This window comes from Telmatherina bonti (assembly GCF_933228915.1).
Source record: "Telmatherina bonti genome assembly, chromosome: 21".
NCBI lineage: Eukaryota > Metazoa > Chordata > Actinopteri > Atheriniformes > Telmatherinidae > Telmatherina > Telmatherina bonti.
The window spans coordinates 20895016-20917867 of NC_136630.1; the positions used below are offsets into that span (position 1 = coordinate 20895016).

The 22852-nt window shown below is 37.3% G+C and overlaps 1 protein-coding gene across 1 annotated transcript; it reads left to right on the top strand.

Moving 5' to 3' along the window:
• Positions 1-16044: 16044 nt before the first annotated feature.
• Positions 16045-22241, top strand: meiob (meiosis specific with OB-fold; the record flags this gene model as incomplete). The annotated part of the gene is made up of 13 exons (XM_079260603.1): positions 16045-16101; positions 16339-16396; positions 16561-16692; positions 16961-17033; positions 17180-17375; positions 20236-20336; positions 20542-20594; positions 20734-20829; positions 21036-21128; positions 21362-21506; positions 21611-21797; positions 21957-22043; positions 22128-22241. The coding sequence occupies 13 exons, from the start codon at positions 16045-16047 to the stop codon at positions 22239-22241; spliced, it is 1392 nt and encodes a 463-aa protein (XP_079116729.1).
• Positions 22242-22852: the final 611 nt, after the last annotated feature.

Below are 22852 nucleotides of genomic sequence, written 5' to 3' on the forward strand. Positions count from 1 at the left end.
GGAAATCTTTATTTTCTTTAATCATTTTCAAATGACTTTTCAGTAGGGCCTCATGGCTAAAACAGACATCAGACGGCCCACATGTCTCTGGTTTTAAATATGTGCTTTACATGTTCCATGATATGTTTTCACACTTGACAGTAAATTATAGATGTAAAAAATATTGCTTTAAATAGTAGTTCACAACCTCTTTGAGGACTCCCTTCATGCAACTACAGAAAAGCTGTGGACCCCCCCACCCACATATGCTGAAACCCTGTTTTGTTTTATGCTTTCAATAACTAGCTTCTCTCAATGTCATGTTTTTGCCATCCTGATCTCCTGGCGTTCATCATTGGTAACTCTATCCAACTGTTGGCTTCCTAATTGCCTCTGCTGTCTCATTCAGTTCACCTGGTTTCCTTTTCTCACTGCCTACTTAAGCTCCCTCCAATATCTCCTTCTCTGCCAGATAATAATCAGACCTATGTCTAGTTGTGTTCCAGCGGTCTACGGATTGGTCCTCAGTTGCCGACCTTCTGCTTCATGCCCCCGGATTACCCTCCTTTCCTTGCCTTGCCTTGCCTTGCCTTGCCTTGCCCTGCCTTGCCCTGCCCTGCCCTGCCCTGCCCTGCCCTGCCCTTGACGGACACCGCTACTTTTCGGATCTTCTGGTTACCGACCCTGCTTGTCTTTGGATCTCCGAGCCTTGTCTTTGCCTGGATGAGTATTTTGCCATCCTGTTTACCTCCCAGCTGGAGCCTGGTTTCTTCTGCAGACCAGTCACCTGGATTGATCTTCTGCTCATACTCCTTCGCCAATAAACTGGTCATTTGTCCATAACTCCTTGTGTGTGGATGTAATTTCGGATCCTCACTGTAACTCATTACACTCAACAAATTATGAATTCTGAGTTGTGTCCTTTGGTGAAACAAAAGTTAAGATAGCCAGCTGAGTTCTAATAAAGCATTCAGACTGAAAGCTGGTATTAGCTGTCACAATTTGATACCAATTGTACCATTAAACCAAAAATCCCTTCCCTAAAAGTTAACATTTTAATCATTATTCATCTACAAGCTAGTGTGCTAGCAAGTTAGTATGTTAGCATGCTAATATTAGCTTTTAACTCAAAGTGCTAAAAAGTCTGATACCTACAAGCAGGGTTATAAATTGATCTTGTAAAACCTCTATAATACCAACACCCTTAGTAGTTATAGAAATTAATGTAATGTATTGCATCACTGTGTTTATCAGTGACTGCACAAATAATGCTGATAAATTTTGATGAAGCCAACATTTCACTGCCAATAGCCTGTTATGGCCCATTCAAAATACTCTGTTAGAATTTAATGCCATCATTAACACAACCCCACTGCTGTTATCAATTCTCAGAAATCTATACTGTTTAAAACCCAAGCAATACATCCTATTCAGGTCACCATAACAAGTTCTATATGCCGTAAGTGTCCATCTGAGACAGAAGCACTTCACATTCTCAGAGATCAATGTACAAGCTGTAATCCCCCAACCCTTCAACCCTGCCATGATGCATAGTCAGTTCCACCACCTCGGTGAGACAGGCTGACACTACCACTCAGGTAATAGAGCACATCATAACCAGGCCACGGACAGCTGCTGCAAGCTTGATCAATAGGCAGTGAAAGGAGCAGGTAATGTGATATTGATGGACCCACGGTTATAAGGACGTGGAGCAGATATATTTGATATTATGTCCGTGCTTATGTGTATGTACATGGTTTCCGCCTTAACAGTGCACACATTGAAGCTGTAGTCGCCTGAGTTAATACATATTTTTATAAAGCAAATATATTTTTTGCTAGCTTGACATGCCTTTGCATTTGCAAAAGCCTACGCCAGGCGGCAGCTTGCTGAAGTAATCATGAGGAAAGAAAATCAATTACATGGTTACTATGTTGTTAATATCATGACTGGAATGGAATTTATTTATGAAAGGACACATATATCACATATTATTGAAAAATAAATGAGCAAGGAAAACCCGTTTTATATTACATGGGTCTGCAACTAATCTTGCTCTGTATCGTTTTTTTCCTCATCAAAACAGTATGCATTATTGACCACTTCAGCAAACAGGACAGATAATCAGAGAGCCCCCTCAGAGACAATCCCTCTACATTAGATTATTCTTACATACGATGTAAAGTGGAACACCAGAAGTCCAACTCTGGTGGTCCAAAGCATAACATCACTGACTGTGAAGGAGAAAACAGTGAGAGGTCAAATTAAATGTCCCAAAAAGAAACAGTGAGAAGCAGACTGAGCCAGCTGCTGCCTGTAATCCAAATATAACAGACAAGTCTGCAGGTTCAATAAAACAAACCCATTTAAAGACAGAGCTGTGTGACGGCAGGTCTGTATCAGGTGATCAAGCAATGAAACAAAAAGGGGACACAGTCAAGCTCCAGAGAAAGCTGGAAACCACTCAGTTACTGGACAAAGAGAAAGCAACTGGCTGCCTTCACACACTTTATCACATGTTCAAGTCAGATTTAAAGGATGAAATACAACATAGCAGAATGTACATTTGTCATGATGGAGTCATTAGGATTCCCTCCATGCTGTTGGTCTGAACTAACCTGTCACTTCCTCAACTGGCTGCTGATCCAAGGATAGACATGTCACTGCATACAGAGACATAGGTTAGAACCAAGACTGCCCACCCACAAAGCGACAGCACACACATTCACTGCCATCTTCTCTGATCTTATCTTCATCTGCTGTGATGTCTATCAATAAAGCTTGAGTGATTTTTCATATTAATATAAACAGACAAAAGTTTCAGCAGTTATTAAAAGAGTGATCAAAGCTCACTGCAGCTTAGGTTTCTTTTTTATAATCTATCATCTATAATCCATTTGTTTGTTTATTCATTTGGTGTTCAAATCTGTCCCACCCCCCATTTTGTACAGATTATTATATTTAGATCTCACAAAGATTATCATTTAAAAGCAAGCCAAAGTCCCATGCAAGCTCCTCATGCAATTTTCTTTTTAATAAAAAATAGTCCACTTAGAGAAGAGACACAAGGACCACACAATAAGAAAGGCAGAACACCAACTGTGTGTGTGTGTGTGTGTGTGTGTGTGTGTGTGTGTGTGTGTGTGTGTGTGTGTGTGTGTGTGTGTGTGTGTATGTGTGTATGTGTGTGTGTGTGTGTATGTGTGTGCATATAGACTTAACTCAAAAAATTTCCATCAGACTTAGTGCTTGTCCTCCTTAAATTCATAAAATGTGGGAATATTTGTGTTTTGCCCTTTGTGTGTGGATGGATAGGTGCCATTAATGTAATCATTTTGAAAAATGTTACAGAAATTTTGTGAGTTTACCTTCTTAATATGTAGATTTAAAGGATTTGTGCTAATTTACGACATAAATTAAAGACATATCTTTTAAAAGTCTCTCACAAAGTAGTTTTTTTTTTTTTTTTTTTACCAATGACACATTGTTTATAATGAGGGGGTTTCCCTTTATTTATACTGAAATATAAAGTTTACAATAACTCACAGGCCCAGCATATTGGAATTCTTATTTTGATCTACATTTATTAATTGAATTGAGTTGAATTGAATTGAATAATGCTTTAATAAATCCCAGAGGGAAATATGTGTGTAAGTATAAAATAAAAAACATTATTTTGGAACATTAATTCATTCTGGAAATGATCATCATTTGTAACATGATTTTTACTCAGCTTTTAGTTTAGGTTTGCATTGCAGTTTTCATTTAAAATTAAACTGAGCCATTATCAAACTGCTACTGATGCCCTATCACTGTCTCCCTGACAGAGTAAGTCTTTGTGTTGACCACAGACACACTCTATATTCCCCTCAACAGCCCACAGCACTGAACCCCTCCCTGTCTGTGCTGGTCTGAGCTGGCTGCTTAGGCCATGCTAATGCTCTCTGGTACACGATGGCCCTGACTAGGAAGGGGCCATAATTCGTTCCATTCTTTTTTATTAAACCCACAGCTACACTGTTATTAGGCTTGCCGAGGAGAGCTGCTCTGTAACAGCTTGATGCCTTCCATATGTGATGTTACAGCCATCCGAAGAAGAGAGGACTGAAAGAGACAGATGAAGCAAAGTCGTTTCCCTCTAATAGTAGAGTTTGGTTTGAAGAGGGCTAAATGACATCCAACTGAATATGGGATCAGAGGAACACGGCTTGCTTTCACTGGCGTCTAATGCATCAGGCATCTCTGTGATATGACACTGTAAAAGAGCACTTTTGATGCATTTTTTAAGAATCTTCTGAATGCAATTTGTAGTTTTCCTCTCATGGTTTATCTCAGCCAAAGAAACAGAGCTCTAGTTCTCATTTGGCGCAACTTGTTTGGAGGCTTGGTTTTTGGTTTAGTGCAAGACGATACATAAATATACACTTACAGTAAGTCCATCTGTATCTATCAGTTCTCTTTTCAGGAACATAAGTTATTTGTTCAACTGATAATTTAAAAACAATCTTGTTCACAAGGACTGAATTACATTTGAAGGAATGCCACCTAAATGCTACACTAACAACATACTCAGATCTGTCTGCAACTAAAAAGCAAACTAAAACGAACTTCCAAAAATAAAACTAAAGGTAATTTCTCATTTATAACTTCATATGTATGGTGACTGTTACTTCTACAAATAAGACACTTAGTGAAAAGCCAGCATCACCTAAGATCAGCTGTTTGTATATTTGTGTGTGAACTAGAAAGGAACTATATATATATATATATATATAAATATATATATATATATATATATATATATATATATATATATATATATATATATATATATATATATATATATATATATATATATATATATATATATATATATATATATATATATATCAATGAAACCTACTATTTACTGCTGACTACATGGACTTTTCGTCTACACAGCACGACTGCCACAGTACTGAAAACCTAAATGGACACTGGATTTAAAGCAAGAGAATATTTATTGCCACCAACATGTGCAATAATTAACAACAGCTAAGACAGCAGATAATGGTTGATCTGAACACATAAAACATGTCAAAAGTAAAAATTCCCGTCTTTTGCCATGTCTGTAAACATTGAACACAGTACAAAAAATGAACTCAGAGTACATGTGAAATGAAATATACATTTCAATAAAGGAAAACCAAATGTTATATGAACTTTTATTGTGAAAATGTCCTTTGAGTACTTCTGTAGAATACAGACAGAAAAAGTTGCAGCAAATGTGTTGTTTTAGTTTACCTCATTCAGTTTGCTTTTGCAAGCATGTCCCATTTGGCAGAGACCCTGATAAAATAGAATCTCACAAGGTCTTTTTTGCTAAATTAATATTTTACAAGTAAAACTTTTCAAAAGGAGATAATAAGCAATAAGAAACAAAAACAAAGGAACAAAAACAAAGGAACGTAAAACACAAATATGCAAAGAAATACTTGTGATGCTTGTGTTTGGCTTAGCATGTACTTTCTGAATGAGTTTTTCAGAAATCAGAGCGTACATTCTGTTTTTGAAAGAAAATCAAATGAATTAGTTACCAATAGACTTTAAAATCTTTCAGAGGTATGCAGATGATCTTTAGACACAACCAAACTGACTTTAGAATGGGCACCAAAACAAAGCGACATGAAAACATTTTCTCACTGAGCACATAAATGGTTTTACTGTAACACTGTGCAAAAGCGCTTCCTGCTTCAAATCACTGTCAGGAACGAAGCTCCAGAGTATAATGATTTCATTGTTCAGAGGAACATGTGTGGCAAAGAAATGAAAGCTTCTGTTTTACATATCACTCAGTGATAATTGAACAAATGTGTTTCTGACCTCACATCAGGACAAAAAGAAAAGAAAACATGCACTTCAAAGAGTTTTTTTTTTATAAAAGAATGCAGTTAAGGTCAGATCTGGAGCATGATATATCTGTCAGAGCTTGTCAGAGACAAACTACTTGAAACCTGGACCCTGCGACATTTGTGATAGACTGGGACAGCGGGACGATCTTTGATATGACTAAACTACAGTTCTTGGTATTTCCACAGTCAAAATGATGAATGGATAAGACCAACATTAAATTTACAGTGGCGGCATATCTGGTGGGATTTTTGTCCTAGAAAAGACATTTGAGCTGAGTGATGCCCTTCCACTTGATATTACAACTTGGATACACACACATGCACATGTTTATACAAACTGTATAGATAAGACACACTCTCTATCTACAAATCCCTACTACTTACACCCAGTCACACTGGTCTCCATGCAAAAATAGCCCTTTCCAGACATCTTGTTTCATCCAGATTCAGATCAGTGAGTCAGTTTATGGGGGAAATGTGAACATAGAGAACATTACACATATGGAAAAAGTTTTAGTCAAGCACAGACTGGAGAATATAATGTTGGTTTGTCAGTAAACTACTTTGGTCTGCACCCACATAGTTTAAGAATTACTGGAGTAATGGAAGAAAACACCAGCAGCAGTCATTGTCCAAAGCGGACTATTCATTGCTTGTTTGTTTAGACAATCTTGGATTGTCAGGTGTCATTGTCATCACGTCAAAATTTTAACTTGTCTGTCACTGTATCATATGATAAAAGGATAGCAAGTTTTCTTTTCTTTCTCTAACTTGTCTTATCCAGCATCAAGAAGAACGACAAGCTGGTTGCCACGTTGTGATGAACAAATTAGCTTTACCAATATCAGGCATAATGGATATTTGAGAACGAAGCTTTGTGGATATGAGGCTCCCTTTTAAACTTGGGTATTGTTCATAATTTTTAGTTTGGTAATTACTGAATTGTATGTTGACGCTGGGCCTTACAGGGGGCACTAATGGAGGGGGAAGGTTATAAGAAGACAGAAGGAAATTGTGAAGACAAGAAATACTAGAAAAGCACTCGGAGAGTGCAAACCTCCACTAAGCACAATGTTAAAGAATCCCATAAAAAATTCCTGAATCCAAACGGTGATCCAGATCACCACCAAAGTTAAATCAGTTCTTCCTTTTCACATTTCCAACAACTCCTGAAATATTTGTGAAAATCCATCCATAACTTTTTTAGTTATCTTGAACACAAATAAACAGACAAACTATTCAACGCCAGTAAAAACACAACCTCCTTGGTGGAGGTAACAAGACGAAGATAAAAAGATAAAAACCAACAGCAAAAACTGTACAATCAAAACCAAATGGAAAAAATATATTGCCTCTTTAAAAAAAAAAAAAAAAAAAAATTGAGAATCATAAAGAGCAACGATAAGAAAGCAAACATGGAACGCAACAGCAGGAAGAATGAAAAACTAACTATAGCCAGCGCAGTCGCTGTAAAAGCATCTGTGTTAGTAAATGTGTGTGTTTATGTGAATATGAGTGAGTGCAAACTATAAGGAATGAAGATCATGTAGATGCAAACACATCCCCTTCTAAGGATGAGGACATGAAGAGAGACCCAAAACCCAGCAGCCACAGAGCATTAAACCCACTGCATGGAGGAATCATGCACCCACAAGACAGCGGAGGAAGGCCCAGCCAGAGACCCCACTGCAGCCAGAGACCCCACTGCAGCCAGAGACCCCACTGCAGCAGAGCACAGGCCCCCAAGGTAGAAGCTATTTTATTAGCGACACCTTGCTCGCACCAGGTTGGACCTTATTCCACCTTCAGAACCATCTTTATTCTTCATAGCATAGATTTAACAAGTTAGTTACTCAAAGGTACAGCAGCTCTTTCTCCACTTTGCTTGATGGATGCAGAAGAAAAAAAATCATTATTAAAAAAAGATCATTGCCCAGAGGATATGGTCAAAATCATCATGTCCTTCATGTCCTGTTTTTTTTTGTTGTTTTTTTTTTAAAAAAGAATGTGAGAACTGATGCAGGGTTTCCACATAGTACAGATTAAAGTTAAACTCTTGTTTGTTTGTTTTTTTAAACATGACAAAACCAACACAAATGAGTCATAGCAGTAATGCAAAAATGTCTGTTGTCCTGTTTCAATGTTTTAAAAGAGAAACACATGAGAAAGAAGAAGACCTCCAGAACAAACTTGCCATGACAGAATGAATTGTAAACCTCAACAGGAAATTAAGAAAAAAGAAGTTTTTATGATTTAAAATTATCTTTTAAAAATCCAAAGTTTAATATGTTTTTGTTCCTCTCTTGTTAAAATGGTACAGATGTGGCAAGACAGAAAGTAGATTTCCATAAAATCCATCCATCCATTATCGATACCGCTTAGTCCGATTCAGGGTTGTGAGGTCTGCAGCCTCTCGCAGCAACTAGCAGGCAAAAGACAAGGCACACCCTGGATAGGTTGCCAGTCCATCACAGACACCTTAAAATAGTTTTGTAAAGTCATGATTTAAAACATATGAAGCCATTTTCTGACAAACTAATTCACAATCAGAAAAGAGGAATATCACTTACTAGTATAGTCAATGTCTGAGACCAGTACCAGGGGGAGTCGGCATTGGTTTGACTGTAACCATTTCCTTTAACCATGTTACCTGTTTGTCTGTTATAGTAAATGTAGATAGTTCCTGACATCACTGACATCAAGTTTCTTTAATGGTGTACACAAGTGTTTCTCCTGTTTTTATTGCACAGTTGTTGTAGTTGTGTGTTGTTTATCTGTTTTACTCGATTCCCTCATTACATCTTGATGCAGGCTGTTATAAATTAATAATAAATAATCATAATGAAATGACTAGTACGTTAATTTATACTTTACTAAACTGGCTGTAACACATCACATCATGAAGAAATGTTACTTATTTTCCATAAACAAACATGCACCACAAATCTAGTGTTCCGGGTAATGACCCCTTATACAAAAAAAAAAAAATATGCACATAATAAACTACATACAAAGATACATTCTTAGGTTGAAAAAATAAGACAAAAGGGGAAAAGATATTATCAGATTTATTTAATAACTAAGATATGGTGCTAAAACAGTGATAACAACTATAATAGTTGTGATAACTGTATTACTGATAAGCTGGGCTGGAGTTAAAAATGGCAATCTGCAACAACCTGATGTGGTGATGTGTGGCAAGGCATCGCTAGGCTTCAAACATCCCAAAACATGTGAAGCTTAACAAAGACCTAATTTTCTTAACTGTCGTCCTGTAATCCTGCAGTACAGCTCCTGAGGACAGGCGTTGCCATGCCTAGTTTAGAGGGTGTGGCATCTCGGATTTCAGTAAAGAATTCACAATTTCTGTTTGCTTGATTGCAGAACAGTTTTGAAGGCCTGTAGGCACAAAGATGATAAGAACTGATTTCTGCCTCATGGCACAGAAATGTCTCCAGAATATCTGATTCTTTTGATTATATGATGTAGGTGATAAAATATTCAGTAATTCCAGTTCAATGTTGAAGAGCTTCAATAAGAAACAGGGGAAAGCATTAAAACTACTCTGATTATTCAAATGGGTTCTTTCAGATCAGGGAAAATCAAGGAAAGTCTCCATCGAGCAAATGTATTAAGAGAGGAGGCCACTTATGAGCTGCAAGCCAAGTAGTTGAAGTTGCTGGTGTCTCTGTAATCACAAAAACATCTCTATGGAGCATATTGACGTCTAGAGGCTGTACTTATGCAGTCATTCAGCCACACCTAAACGATGCTTCTGGAGAAAAACTGTTACAGTGACTCAGAAATACACAAAGACTAATTTCCAGTTTATCAACTGATGAATGTTATGCTATACTGGATGTTTCTGATGGAAGGATCTCTGGGTGCATGATGGATGGTCTGCCAATGTCACAAGGTTGGAACATCAGCATGGTGGTTGTGGAGTAAAGTTTTGGGTTGTAATAATGGGGAATCTGATGATGGACAATTTTAGGGTGTCTGGGGGTGTAAAAAGGACCACAGGAAAATACTTGCAGTTTCTGACTGACCATTTCCTGCCATAATATAAAAACATGAACCTTGTCATCTGCAATGAAATAATTTTCATGCAAGACATTGCAACATCTGCAATACCAATACCAGCAAACACCATTGGATCTTTGGCTTCTATGAGAATAAAGGGATAAGATCTCATGGTGTGGTCACCATGAGAACCTGTGAAGTGTCCTTAAAAGGAAGATCTATCAGGGTGGGTGGCAGTTTACCTCCAAACAGCAACTTTGGTATCTTTAAATAAGAACCAGGTAGGAACTTTACAAGTTTAATTAAAGAGAGAGTTATTAAAATTATATTAAAGAACAGCTCACTGTTTTCTTTGTTGTTGTTGTTTTGCACATGTTTGTTTTTGGAAAAATGATCTGCTTCATGCAAAAGTATGACAGGTGCACTTTGAAAGCTTCTGAGATAAAAGGTTGAAGACTGGAAGAGAATTTTTCCACTTCTTTTCCTATTCCCCCAGCCTTGAGAGCACAGTACATGTGGATTAACTGCAGAAGTCAGACAGCTAAACAATGGAAAACATGCTTGACCTGGGTGTGTGTGTGGAGGCACTTGTTCTGTGTAAAGGGTGGCAGAAACATATGCATACAAAGCTACAGTATAGTTTCATTTTTACATTCAGAAACAATATGGGAACTTTGTGATGTCCTTTTTCTGCTTTCCTTATTGAATTCTCCCATTTATGTCATGTGACGTTATGTTTCCTGTCTAACTTAGGTGTCACATAGTTTAACCTGCAAAACAAGAGGACTAAATCAGCAATCATTACATGAAAAAAGGCAGTCACAGCAATATCATGACAAACGGTGCAGTGTTTCCCCCCCATTACCTCATTATGGTGGCATAATGATTGGAGCTGACATCATGCACACAAGCTGCTCACTTCGTTTTTCTTGTTACTTTTCAGCAACATATTATTAACATCATTTAATGTTTCCTCTACAGTCAAATACCTCCATCTCACTGGACATGTGGATGAAGAGACAGAGTGCATTGTTCGACCAGAGCCCAGCTGGATTCAATGACCATGTGCAGGCCCATTGCAATGTAGACAGGCACACAGGTGGCAGGGAAATTACAGCGTGCACATACTTGTTGCTTGGACGTCTTCCACGTATGGAAGCCCATAAAGCCTGCATAGACTCCTGCCAACAACTGCAAAAGCTATAGTTGGATGTGGAAGTCTGGGCAATGCCAGGATATTGGTCACCATGCACAGGACAATATGCTTTAATGGTCAGATTCAATAAAATAATGAGGTTTGGTTTCATTAGATCCTTACAAAATCCCCATGACAGGAGCTAGTGCACCATAACTACCTCATTTTAACAATGGGGCAATTGTCATTGCGTTCATAAGCTCACATAAGAAACTAAAACCACTTAAATACTGCAAGTGTCTACTGGCTTCCGCAGCAAATCCAACATTATGCAGGATTGCTTTCCACTGCAGGAATATTGTGTAAACTGGAAATCTGACCTTTCCTGATTGCACAAGGTCATTAAGATCAAAGCATGCATCTGTGAATGCAGAAAACCCAAAAGTAAATATGAAACTGTCACATCCCCTCAGTTCCTGTAGCTTTTACTCGGGCCTGAATTTGTGTTGCCATGTCTCTGAGCAGTCTTTCCTTTCATGCCTGTTCTCATGTTTTATAAAGGATGTGCACTTTAACCATAAATCCGCTGTTTGGTGCCATCGCGGAGGTCCAGTGCACTGCTGCTAAATAGGGATGGTGGTGAAAGAAGAATTTGGACCTTCTACTTTAGTTGGAATGCCATAAAAATGCTAAAATTGAAATGTATGGTCATAAAAATGTACTAGAAGCTTGGTGGCTTATTTAAAACAGTCATGCAAGAGCTATAGAACTTCATCTCATGCTGATGTATTATTGTGGATGTAGTATTTTAACTCCTGCGCCATTAACAAAGGACCAGGGATCATGACAGATGTGCTGTCCCAGAAATAATTGTGGTGAACAAGACTGTTATTTCATCACCATGCAATCAAAAGTGCTACTTTGTGTGAAAAAGTAATGAAAATGTATTTTTCTGAACACACTTCTTATATGATGTTAATGATGTGAAGGGAATCTATTATTAGGGGAAAAAATGTCAAGCAAAGGCACAACTTGTGCTACTACAGTGTCAAGAGTAAGAAATGTTCAAATTCACACAAATATTTATACCTTGTGTTTTCCTTTCATGCACTAATTGTGAATTGAAAAAAAAGAATGCCCCTTGTGGAAATTTGCCCTTAATTTTGCATTTGAGAATAAAAAAGACTTTTATACTGGTCAATATATGAGATTAAAAAAAATTTATAGACTTATTTGACTTGTGGAATACTGCAAAAATATGTATTTCTTTCTTTCTTATGTTGAAAGGAAAACTGGAATCAGGTGCAGAAATTTATTAAAAATTATACAAACATTAATGGAAAAATGAAACATAATTTGTATACTTCTACACAATGGGAAGTCTAAATGGGAATTCTTTTAAATATTCTGACCCTTCTTTGACAGCATTCTTGTATTGTCTTCAGGAATAGTTCTCAGGGCTTCCTCACAGACTTTTAAAAGTTTTTCTCTTGAAGTTGGTTACCTTATGTTTGATTCTCTGTCTACGAGATGATATCACGTTTCCTCAGCAATGTTGAGGTCCCAGCTTTGGGCATGAGTCAACAGCAACTGATTTTCAGTCCAGTTCTTGTGACATTTGACATATCTTAGCTTTTCTTTTCTGTTCAACTTCCCTGGGAATGACTTCTTTACAGTCACATTTCCATGGAGGTTATTTCTGATGAAGGTTCAAACACTGGATGACTGTACTAAAGGGCCACATAAATTTCTCTGGTCCTTTGTCAGCTCTTTGGTGGATTTTATTTGTTTGTTTGATTTGACATCACTTTCAGACACTATTCCTCTGCTAGAAATCATCTTTAGTCTGGTCGCTTGTCCTGGTTCCTCAATTTAATTTCAGGACACACCACACAAAAGCCAAGACATGCCAGGCTTTTAGTTTAAAAACACTTTTAATCACTTTGTTGGTGCCAAAATCCTGTATATACCCATGAAGATGTGTTATTTTTGGTATTTTCGAAAGATGCAACCAAATAAATGGGAACAAATTATGTCCCTGCAAATAAAAAGCATGTAAAGATCCTATTTAAGACTGGTTCTTTGCTAAATAGTCTTATATGTGGCTACAACACCGAGTCATTCCCTAAGTTATGTCTCTTTTTTTTATGCATTGGTGGTTTGTGAGTCACTGTTAGGTAAACAAGGGGAAAAAACAATGGAAAAACATCAGAATTTTCTGGTACAATGACTGGAATGCAAATAAGAACAAAAACAGCAACCAATGTCAAAAATAAAGTAAATCTTAGAAAGTCCTTCAGAAAGTCTGAAAAGAACCGTTGCTCAGAACAATGACAAGTAACCCTGGTTGCTCAGAGGCAAAATACAAAGCTGTCACTTCTGTACAGCACAATATATGGAATGCTACCATAACAGAATATTTTAATTGTACTTGAGTTGTAATGTAAACTTTGAAAGATTTATTTGTCTCTGAAGTTCTGATCTTGCATGAAACCACATTTAAATGTAAGTAGGGAGCACTCTCTTCATTTCTCTCCCAAATTACATTTCATTCTTCTTTCATTCAATGCATTGTTTAAATTCTCTGTGGTCCAGACATGTTGTATTCTAAAATAAAAAAAAGTCTTTCATCGAAGCTGATTAATGTGTAAGTCGCAAAATAAGAACTTCCTTGCTGGCTTGACTGTACTGCATTGTTCACCTGAATGCATCACCTTTGATCCTTTTGATTATTTGTGGTTGTTTAAAGGAAAAAACTGTTTTTATGGTGTCATGGTGCAACACTTAGCTCTATATGGGTTCCGTGAGCTTGTGAATCAGACAGAAATGCTCAGGCATATGATAATTTGCTGAATTGAGAAGTAGTAAGATGGTTAAGGACTCTCTAGGGAGCCGACCTGAGGCACAGAAACCACTCTGTCACAGAACACACTTGCAGCACCTGTTTAAATCCTTGTCGATAACATTTCCAACACACACACTGTTTCTTGCTTGGTTCTGAATAAAGTTGAGCTTTCAGAAGTGACAGCACGTATGATACAGACATTTAAATAGTTTATTCAAATCACTTCAAAAAACCCAGCTGGGTCAAAACGTGATTGATGAGATTTGTAGGCGCCGGGAATTCATCATGAATAAATCATTGAACCAAAAGTAAGTTTCTCTGGATTTATCTGATGATGCTTTGGTGTGGTGCTGTGATTAATGGACTCACACACGGTATTAAAAAAAAAAACTAATGAAATTAGAATTTGAAATTTGGTTTTATTTGAATAAATATGGTTCAGATTACAAAGTAGTTCCTTTATTTGGGCTCAATGCAGTCAGTCACTCTGGCTTCATGTTATTCACACTATAAAAAAAGCCCATCGATATTACATATCAGACTGTTGCAGAACAATCTCTACAAATTTTCTGTTGCTGTGGTATAAAAACACTTTTAGGACTACTACTCTCCTTTGTAAGAATATTTCCTCTTGAAATCACCATCCATTGGGAACATAGTGACTGTAGGATTGTATCCAACAACCATTATGCTGCTTGGACAACAGAAGTAATCACAGGGGTGAAATATCTGCTCCAAACAATCCAACTCTGAGCATTAGGTGCCATGGAAAATGAAGACCTTTGTTAAGCTGATAAGGGTTTGACTGCTACATCTTGTGATTCCTGAAAGAGACAGAAAATATCTCAAATGCAACTTTGCACAACAACAAACTGAATTCATCTCAACACAGCTGTCTGAAAGCAAATCCCAGCAATGGCTAATTTGTCACTGAGGTGATAGTTTCAATGTGGATGATTCATAATACATGTCAGTGTTTCAGAGTGTGTTAGTATTTGATAAAGACTCAGGGTATTATTATTGTTTTTACTTTTTTATTTATTCATTCTTTCTTTTAATCTCTGAGAGTAGTGTGTTCAGCGATTGTGGCAATTAAAATAATTTTGCAGTTATAATTATTAAAATATTCTGGATGTGATGCTGATATGTAGCTACAATCTGGTCCCAGATCATTAATTTAAAAAACAAAAAAACAAACAGGCATCAAACATATCAAAACATCTTGACAGGTGAAAGCGAAAACGGCAGTTAAACATAATGTATTCTTGTGAATTTAATGAATGTCATAACTTCATCACTCAGTTTTGATGCTCCTGATTTAAAACATTTTTTTAAATCAAAGTTTTAAAAAAAACAAAAAAAAAACAAACAAACAAAAAAAAAACTTTATTTGCCGCTTTCTATTAAAAAAAAAAAACCAATTAATTCCTCACACTGTCATTTTTATGTCATGCATTTGATCTACTTTGTTCTAGTTTTTCTCTTATTTTATTTCTTAAAAGTTTGTTTTAACGCTCCTCGCTGTCATGTTTTAATGTTTTTTGTGCTGCGAAGCTTCCTTTGATTTGTCTTGAAGGCTACAAGAAATGAGCTAAACACGTAAACGTGCCTTGTCTTCATGACGCAATATGAAATAAACGGTTTAGGCTCACTTTTAGTGTATATCAAGCAGACTACAGTGAGAAATAATTAAAAAGGCCTGCACACTTCTTTGTTATTATTTATTTTCTTTAGTTTTTCCCCAATTACCTTTAATCGCAACAGCGCTCTTAAATTGATAATTTCCAATAGTACTTGAAGGCAGCTTTCGAGATTCTCTCGCGTGCACACATTTACCGCGAAAAGGTTAAAAGTGGTGAAAAGATCAGACTTAGAGGTAAAAATCCAAACATAAAATATGGTTTAGATTTAATTGTCAGTGTTATGTCATACTTTTGTTTGATCAGAAATTATATCTATTTTTTATATGTGAAATAAAAAGGTTTTACAAGGCGGTAGCTAGTGAATGGAAATTGTTTAGCTAGCTGTTTAGCTGTTGGATGGTAGCTAGCTTTAGTTTTAGAAATCATGTCATTTTATTAAGCTCTAAGTAAGCTGTTATATGTCATTTAATCGTTTACTTCACTTCACGGAGCCTGCGGGGGCGATAAAAACGTGACTGGTCTAAAGAAATGGCGGCTCAGAACTGCATTGCCATCTCTGAGCTGCATCCCAACTTCTCTCATCCAGTGAGTTACCATGATTTTCAGCTCTTTGTTCTTTGATATCACTCCCTTATTGCCTGGGTACACATAAAATAAGCGTTTAATAGTCTGGGATATTTCCTGCTGTAGTTAATTGTACACAAGAGTAACTGGGCGTATTTTCAAGCTTGTTTTTTTTTTTTTAAATTGAAATTGGGTTGAGTTATTGAAATCCTCATTCATTTCAGTGTCACATACTGTGTTTGTCCTTATGGTTTTCAGAAAGTGGTGGGCATAATCATTGCAAAAACAGATGTCAGAAGCTTCCCAGACAGAAAAAGTTAGTACCATTTTCCTCCTTTCTGTTTGTGTTTTCAGCAGTGCAGCCCTGCTGTGCGTTGTACACCAGCTCCCTCTCATGGTGGTTACATCCTGTTTTGTTTTTTGTTTTTTACCACTGAGGTCAAATCACTAAATAAACCTTAATGAGTGTCTGATTTTCAGATATTGAGATAGAGCGATTCACTTTTGGCTTCACCGTAAAGGACTCCCCTGACTTCTTCATCAATGTGGCGGCCTGGGGAGGTGATGAGTATGTCAACAGGCTTGCCAACAGCTTCACCATCGGGGACTGTGGTGAGTAGATCCTTCTCAGTTCCCAAAGAGGGGAAAATATATACCTTGAATGTTAGGATGAAAATATTTATAATATATCATAATTGTATGAATCGATATAAATCTTAATATTGGGCATCAGCTTTGATGGATTTAGATAAGTTTCACTGTCGACACATATAAATGTATTTATACGTAAATAGCTCTGTATTGGATTTATGATAACAACCTTCAAACTTGTCACTATTAGTTATGTAAATGAGCAAAACTAGTTCTCGTATTTTTCCAGTTACTGTTGAGAATCCTTTAGTTTCCAGCAAAGATCCAGAGAAGGGAGACAAATTCTGCCCCACAACTCCAAGGTAATTAGTCTTTTCTGCCATATAGGACTTTTTCGCCTAACTGATAGCTGAAAACAAGATGATGCAAGTACACTGATGCTGTGTGAAATATGATGTAACTATGTGTAATGTCTGTTTTTGAGGAAAGATTCTGTCTGCTGTCTCAGCCACTACAGGCTGCTGGTTACGGAGGCTCATTCCCACGTGTGTCTGTGTGCTGACATGGAGACCATTGATCGGCTGCTGCCACTGATTCACCTGCCTGTTAAGGACTCCAGAGATTTCTACTCTCTAGGAGATATAGTGGCTAATGGACAAAAGTTGGATGGCGCACTGATTAATATACTGGCTGCAGTGAAAATGGTAGGGAATATCAAACCCACAGTAACTGAGTATGATTTAGTTATTGGTAAAGTTTATTTTTGTATGTCTTCTGCTTTTATATATCGGTTCAAACACATACAACAATTTACAATAATTTATTTTGCATGTTTTTTATTTCCATTTTATAAAATCCATGTCATCTGTTATAACATTGAAGTTTCATTGTTTTCTAGTCTATTCATGGTGAGTGAGAAAAAAGGAAGATAATAGGTGAATATGACTGCAGGATCTGGCAGGAATCATTTTTAAAAGACTGCCACGAGAATCCTGTTAGATCACATTGCCAGAGAGGTAAAGAGAAAGTTTTCTTTGTTTCTGTTCCAGTCCAGTAAGTCAAAAGAAGATCTACGTGTACTTTTATTCATTCATTTTCCAAACTACGTTTTTGTTTAGTTGATTAAAACAGGAATACATGCAGTTACAGCACTTTAAACAGTGAAGCTGTCACATTTTAGACTTGAGAGACATAAAACGATTTTTTGTTTTTATTTAACACGATTAACAGAATATTAACAATAACAGGTTTGTTATTCCCACTATGTATTCACATTTTTAACAATTTGTTACTATTTTTAACACTGATGGTAAAAGCCAATAAATGCAGCTTAAGGAAAGTAAAAAAGAATATCAATGAGAGCAGAGAGTAGCACTTGCTATAGTCTTGTATAATTCCTTAAAACCCTCATTTTCAGCTTTTTTTTTTTTTTTTTACTAAAACCATGTCTTTAGCGAAGCCACAGTTACTAGGAACTATTTTATCTGTTCCTGCTGCTGGGAAGGGGATGCAAGCTGGAACATGTGAGTTAGACTTAGACTTAGACTTAGACAGACTTTATTCATCCACAAGGGAAATTCTGTTGTCACAGTAGCTCAGAACAGCAATAGAGGAAGAAATAGAAACAGCAATAGTAGGTAAGAGGAAAAAAAAAAAAAGTTATGGATGTTTGCGTGCTCTTTCTTATGGTGTTTACAGATGTGTTTTTTTTCTATTTCATTTCTGCCCATTTTATATTGTTAAAGTTTGGTGGTGTGTCCTTGGTGGTCTTGTGATGCTACTCAATGTAGATACTGACAACTTACACATCGTCTTCACACCTCACACAGGAAAGTTCTCCAGTTTTGTTAGCACTGCTGGGATTTTCTAAATTGGCAATCATTCATTCTTTAAGTTAGCCAATGAGCTTTCTTTGAGTCTTCCTGCCTATCTACATGCTATATCCATGACAGCAGAGCGCTGTAAAGAGGAAGATCAATGACAGAAGTGATCTGGCTGTATGACAGAATCATTCTGTAATCTCTGTCCTGATTGGTGAATAGCTTGCATGATATCTCACATCATTTAAACATGGTTCATATATGTGGCTTTCACGTGTTTGGGATGGTTGTAAGTGCAAGGAAATATATTGTACCAGTCAAAAGTTTGGACACGGCTTTCTAAATGGCAAATACTACAGATGAGTATTGAGAAGATATGTATGTATGTATGTATGTATGTATGTGCAAATCAAACTATTTTTGCAGCTTTCCTGTTGGGAATTAAATCTTTAATGTTTGCTAGATGGCCAGAAGAATAGAAATTAAATGGATTGCATCCTTTTTTTAACAACCATAAGACAATGTCATTTTGAAGATTATAAAAATGGATCACGTGTCAGTGAAGGCTTCTCGATTCCTTCGTCCTAACTCCTGCAAGGTTTTGGTGTCACTTGATATGATGTTCAAACCAGGTTGCAGGACTTCAAAATCATCATGCCTCGTGTCAAGTCAGCTCTGACATGTTTTTTTTTTTGTTTTTTTTTTGTTTTTTTTTCAGTCAGAACAACCTACTGGTGGTTAACAAATTAGAGGAAAAACCTGAAACCTTTAACCCCCAGCAAAGAAATCCAGTTAGTCTTGCTGTGGGGGACATTTAGCTCACTTTGTTTGGGTTCGTTTTCCCTCCGAAGCAAAAGAGTCAAAACAGGTCTTCAGTTTTTTTTAATTCCATGGATCTCCCCTTTTCTCTGGGCCAGAAATAGTGTCCAACTACACACACACACACACACACACACACACACACACACACACACACACAAGTGATTAATTAGCTCAAAATATTTAGAGGTTGAGTGACTACTGTAAGCCAAGGAAAATAGAGGAGATTGTCAAATTAAAATGTTAAGACAAAAGTAACAAAGAAAAATGTATGTTTATGATGAGTCTTCTTAGAAAAGTCACTTTGTGAGATCTTTGTGGGCAAACAGTCAGGATTTAAAGATAAAAGTGTGTTTTTCAGTCAAAGTAGAAGGGTGTGAAATCGTTCAGCTTAGAAAAGGTTTTTAACCAGTAACTAACTGGAAAACAGATTTTTATGTCCCAACTTCTCTTACATCTGGTTAAAGATCCCTCATTTTCCCACTGCAGTGAGCTGGAAGCAAGCTGGCAGACTGTCAGCTGAAATACAGAGTTTATGAAGAAGGACAGGGGTTAAAAGGTGGTGAGATGCAACATTTAAAGTCAAATGCAGGAGTTCTGATAAATATGAAGAGGAGGCAGAGAGTTGGCTGTTACTGGACACTGAATGTGTTGTAGTTAAAGCTACTTTAAAAATGAAATTTGCAACTTTAGTCAAAGTTTACAAACGTTGCAACCGAAGATGGTTCATCTGTGTAAGTATTTATAAATGTAAAGGATCCATCCATCCATCCATGAAAACTGACAGCAAAAATGGCTCCTAGGATTAGAATTCACAAGGACATCAGACCCATCTTTCATTTGATGTCACTGTTCTTTGTTTGTGTTTTACATGACGAGGAGTGACTGTGACTGGATCTTGAAATGATTTTGTTTCCTTTTTCAGATCGGAGATGCGAAGCAGTTCACCACTTCAGATGGACGAAAAGGCCAGCGTCTGGAAGTGAAGCTCTTTGATGATTCTGTCTCCTCCTTCCCCCTCATCTGGTGCGTCACACTCACTTCTAAATTCAGAAAATGAGCACCGGTTCATCACTTTTGCTGCTTTTGCTCTAATGTTCCACATTTAATGCCTCTTAGGTCAAAGTTACTGACAATTTTACCTTGCTAACAATAACAAGCTGAACTGCATGTGTGTTTGATTTACACTGTTTTCTCCCGGGTGACTCCATGACCTCTGCTTTACTCGCAGCTGGGACAGAGAGGCCATTCAGCTCATGCAAACTTTGGTGCCCCGGGAGACAGGTAGGCTAGCAGCTGCTGCTCGTTCTCAGGCACAGAATGGCTCATGTCATCCCCGCCATGGATACGCGAGACGTGACTGCTTCTTCATGTTTTATGATAACCTAAATGTTGTTTGAACTTTTTATACTCCTCTTCCAAGTGCTCTTCATAGCTGATGCGAAGATTAGCTTTGACAGTTTCCGCAGCTCGATGGTGGCGACTGTTAATTCAAAAAGCATTGTTACTGTCAATCCTGGTAAGTGAACAGGGGAACATTCACAAAAGAAAAACCTCCAATAGAGCCCTCCTTTGTTTAGTTAATTAAAAACAAGCTTGAAATGCTGTTTTTGGATCCAGTTGGCCAGATATGGTGTGCAGGGCATGAACAAAAATATCCCCCTCTCACTGAGCAAGAGAAATATTTTTAGCAAGCCACACATGTCTATCATCATTTGTTCTCAGACACCAGAGAGGCCAGCTTGCTGTTCAGCTATGCTAAAGAGCTGTCCGAATCTGGAGCTTTGGATCTAGATGAGGCCTCTGAGGATCTGACTGGTAGCTTTTCTCCTCTCTCTTATTAGAATAACAACATGAGGGATCTTGGTCCTGTTTTAAATTAAGACTTCTTACTCCCCCACTTTGCTTTTTCTTTGACCATTTTAAAAATTTAAATCACTTTTTCTGTATTAAAACATCATAAAACACACTGTCATATATTCTGTCACATTAACTGTATGTAGTCTGTTTTTTTAAGACACAAACATGTGGTGCTGCTTTAATCCATGCAGTGGATTCCATCACTGACGTGTACACTGTGAACCAGCTGAAACAGAAAGCCAAAGAGCATCCTGAGGCTTTCTTTGGCATCACGTTCTGCTTCATCTCTAAGCTTGACCTCAACTCGTCTGTTTCAAAAGTCATCAAGGCACGGTGGTACGTTCACATGTACCGTTAAAGAAACATTGAACTTTTACTATGTATGTCGTGTGTTGCTGTCGCTCTAAACTGAAGCCGTTCCTCCTTTTCTTCTGTCTCAGCTCCAGATGTAAGTTCCAGGTGACTGAGGACATGCAGAGCTGCAGTAACCAGCTGTGTCCAGGAAGGGATCAGGCTTTTTCAGGCAGCACAGACTTTGACTTGCTGGTGGATTTCACAGACCACACGGGAACCCTACAGGCCTGCAGCCTAAGAGGTCCAGTGGCAGAGCAGACACTGGGCTGCACAGTCAGTACCGCTTCAAAGAGAAATGCTCATTCAGCCTGTGCTCTGATTTTAACACTGTTTCTATGGAATGTGGAGATTCATGCGGGGAATGTTGAAATACCACACTCCTGTATTTGTTTGTGCTGTTTTACATGGTGTTGGTCTCTTGATCTGCTGCAGAAAGAGGAGTTCATCAGTTTTACTGACAATCAGCGGACCGCGTTGAAGTGGAGGTTTCTTTTGGAAAGATGCAAGATATATGTGAAGGTATTGTAATCTTTCTTAGTGTGCTTGAAAAGGTTGCAATGAAAAAGCAAAGTGAATATTACAAGATGACATGATGTTTCACAGATCCTCCCCTCTACAAAGATGAAGAGTGGAGTCAGGGGGATGATCCTGGCCTGCTCATTGGCAGATCCTGGAGAGGTGAAGCAGCACATGTCTGCCCTGCTGCAACAACTTTGATCAGCAGCCACATTGATGGCACAGAAAAATGCATCTGTTTAATATATGTTCTTAATGTGTTCAGAGGTGTAAACAGAGACTAATGTAGATTTATGGATGTATTCTTTTGACTTTTTAGATTAATCTTTCCAGAGCCTTATTTATTTAACTTATTTATCTTTACGTATTTATTGAAAACTGTATTGATTATTTAAAACTGTTTAATAAAATTTCTTTAAAACTGCATTATGTCTATGTGTTAAATAAATCAATTAAGATTTATATGATCAGAAATCTTCTCAGAGAACAGTCCAAGTTTAATTAAAGCCTGACTCTATGCTAATAAGTATATTTTGTGTTTTGAATAACAAACACTTCATATACACTGCCAGTCAAAAGTTTGGACACACTTTCCCATTTAATTTAATAGTAGAGTGTGTCCAAACTTTTGACTGGCAGTGTATATAATTAATTATTTTTCGAAAAAGCAATTTAAAAAAAAATGATGTTGCCATAAAAATTAGAATTACTCCTTGTAGTAACCGTACGCACCGGCAGATGGCAGTAGTGACACTAGTTCTCACAGCGGAACTGTTCGAGCCATATTTATGTTGAGGGTGGGACGATTTACA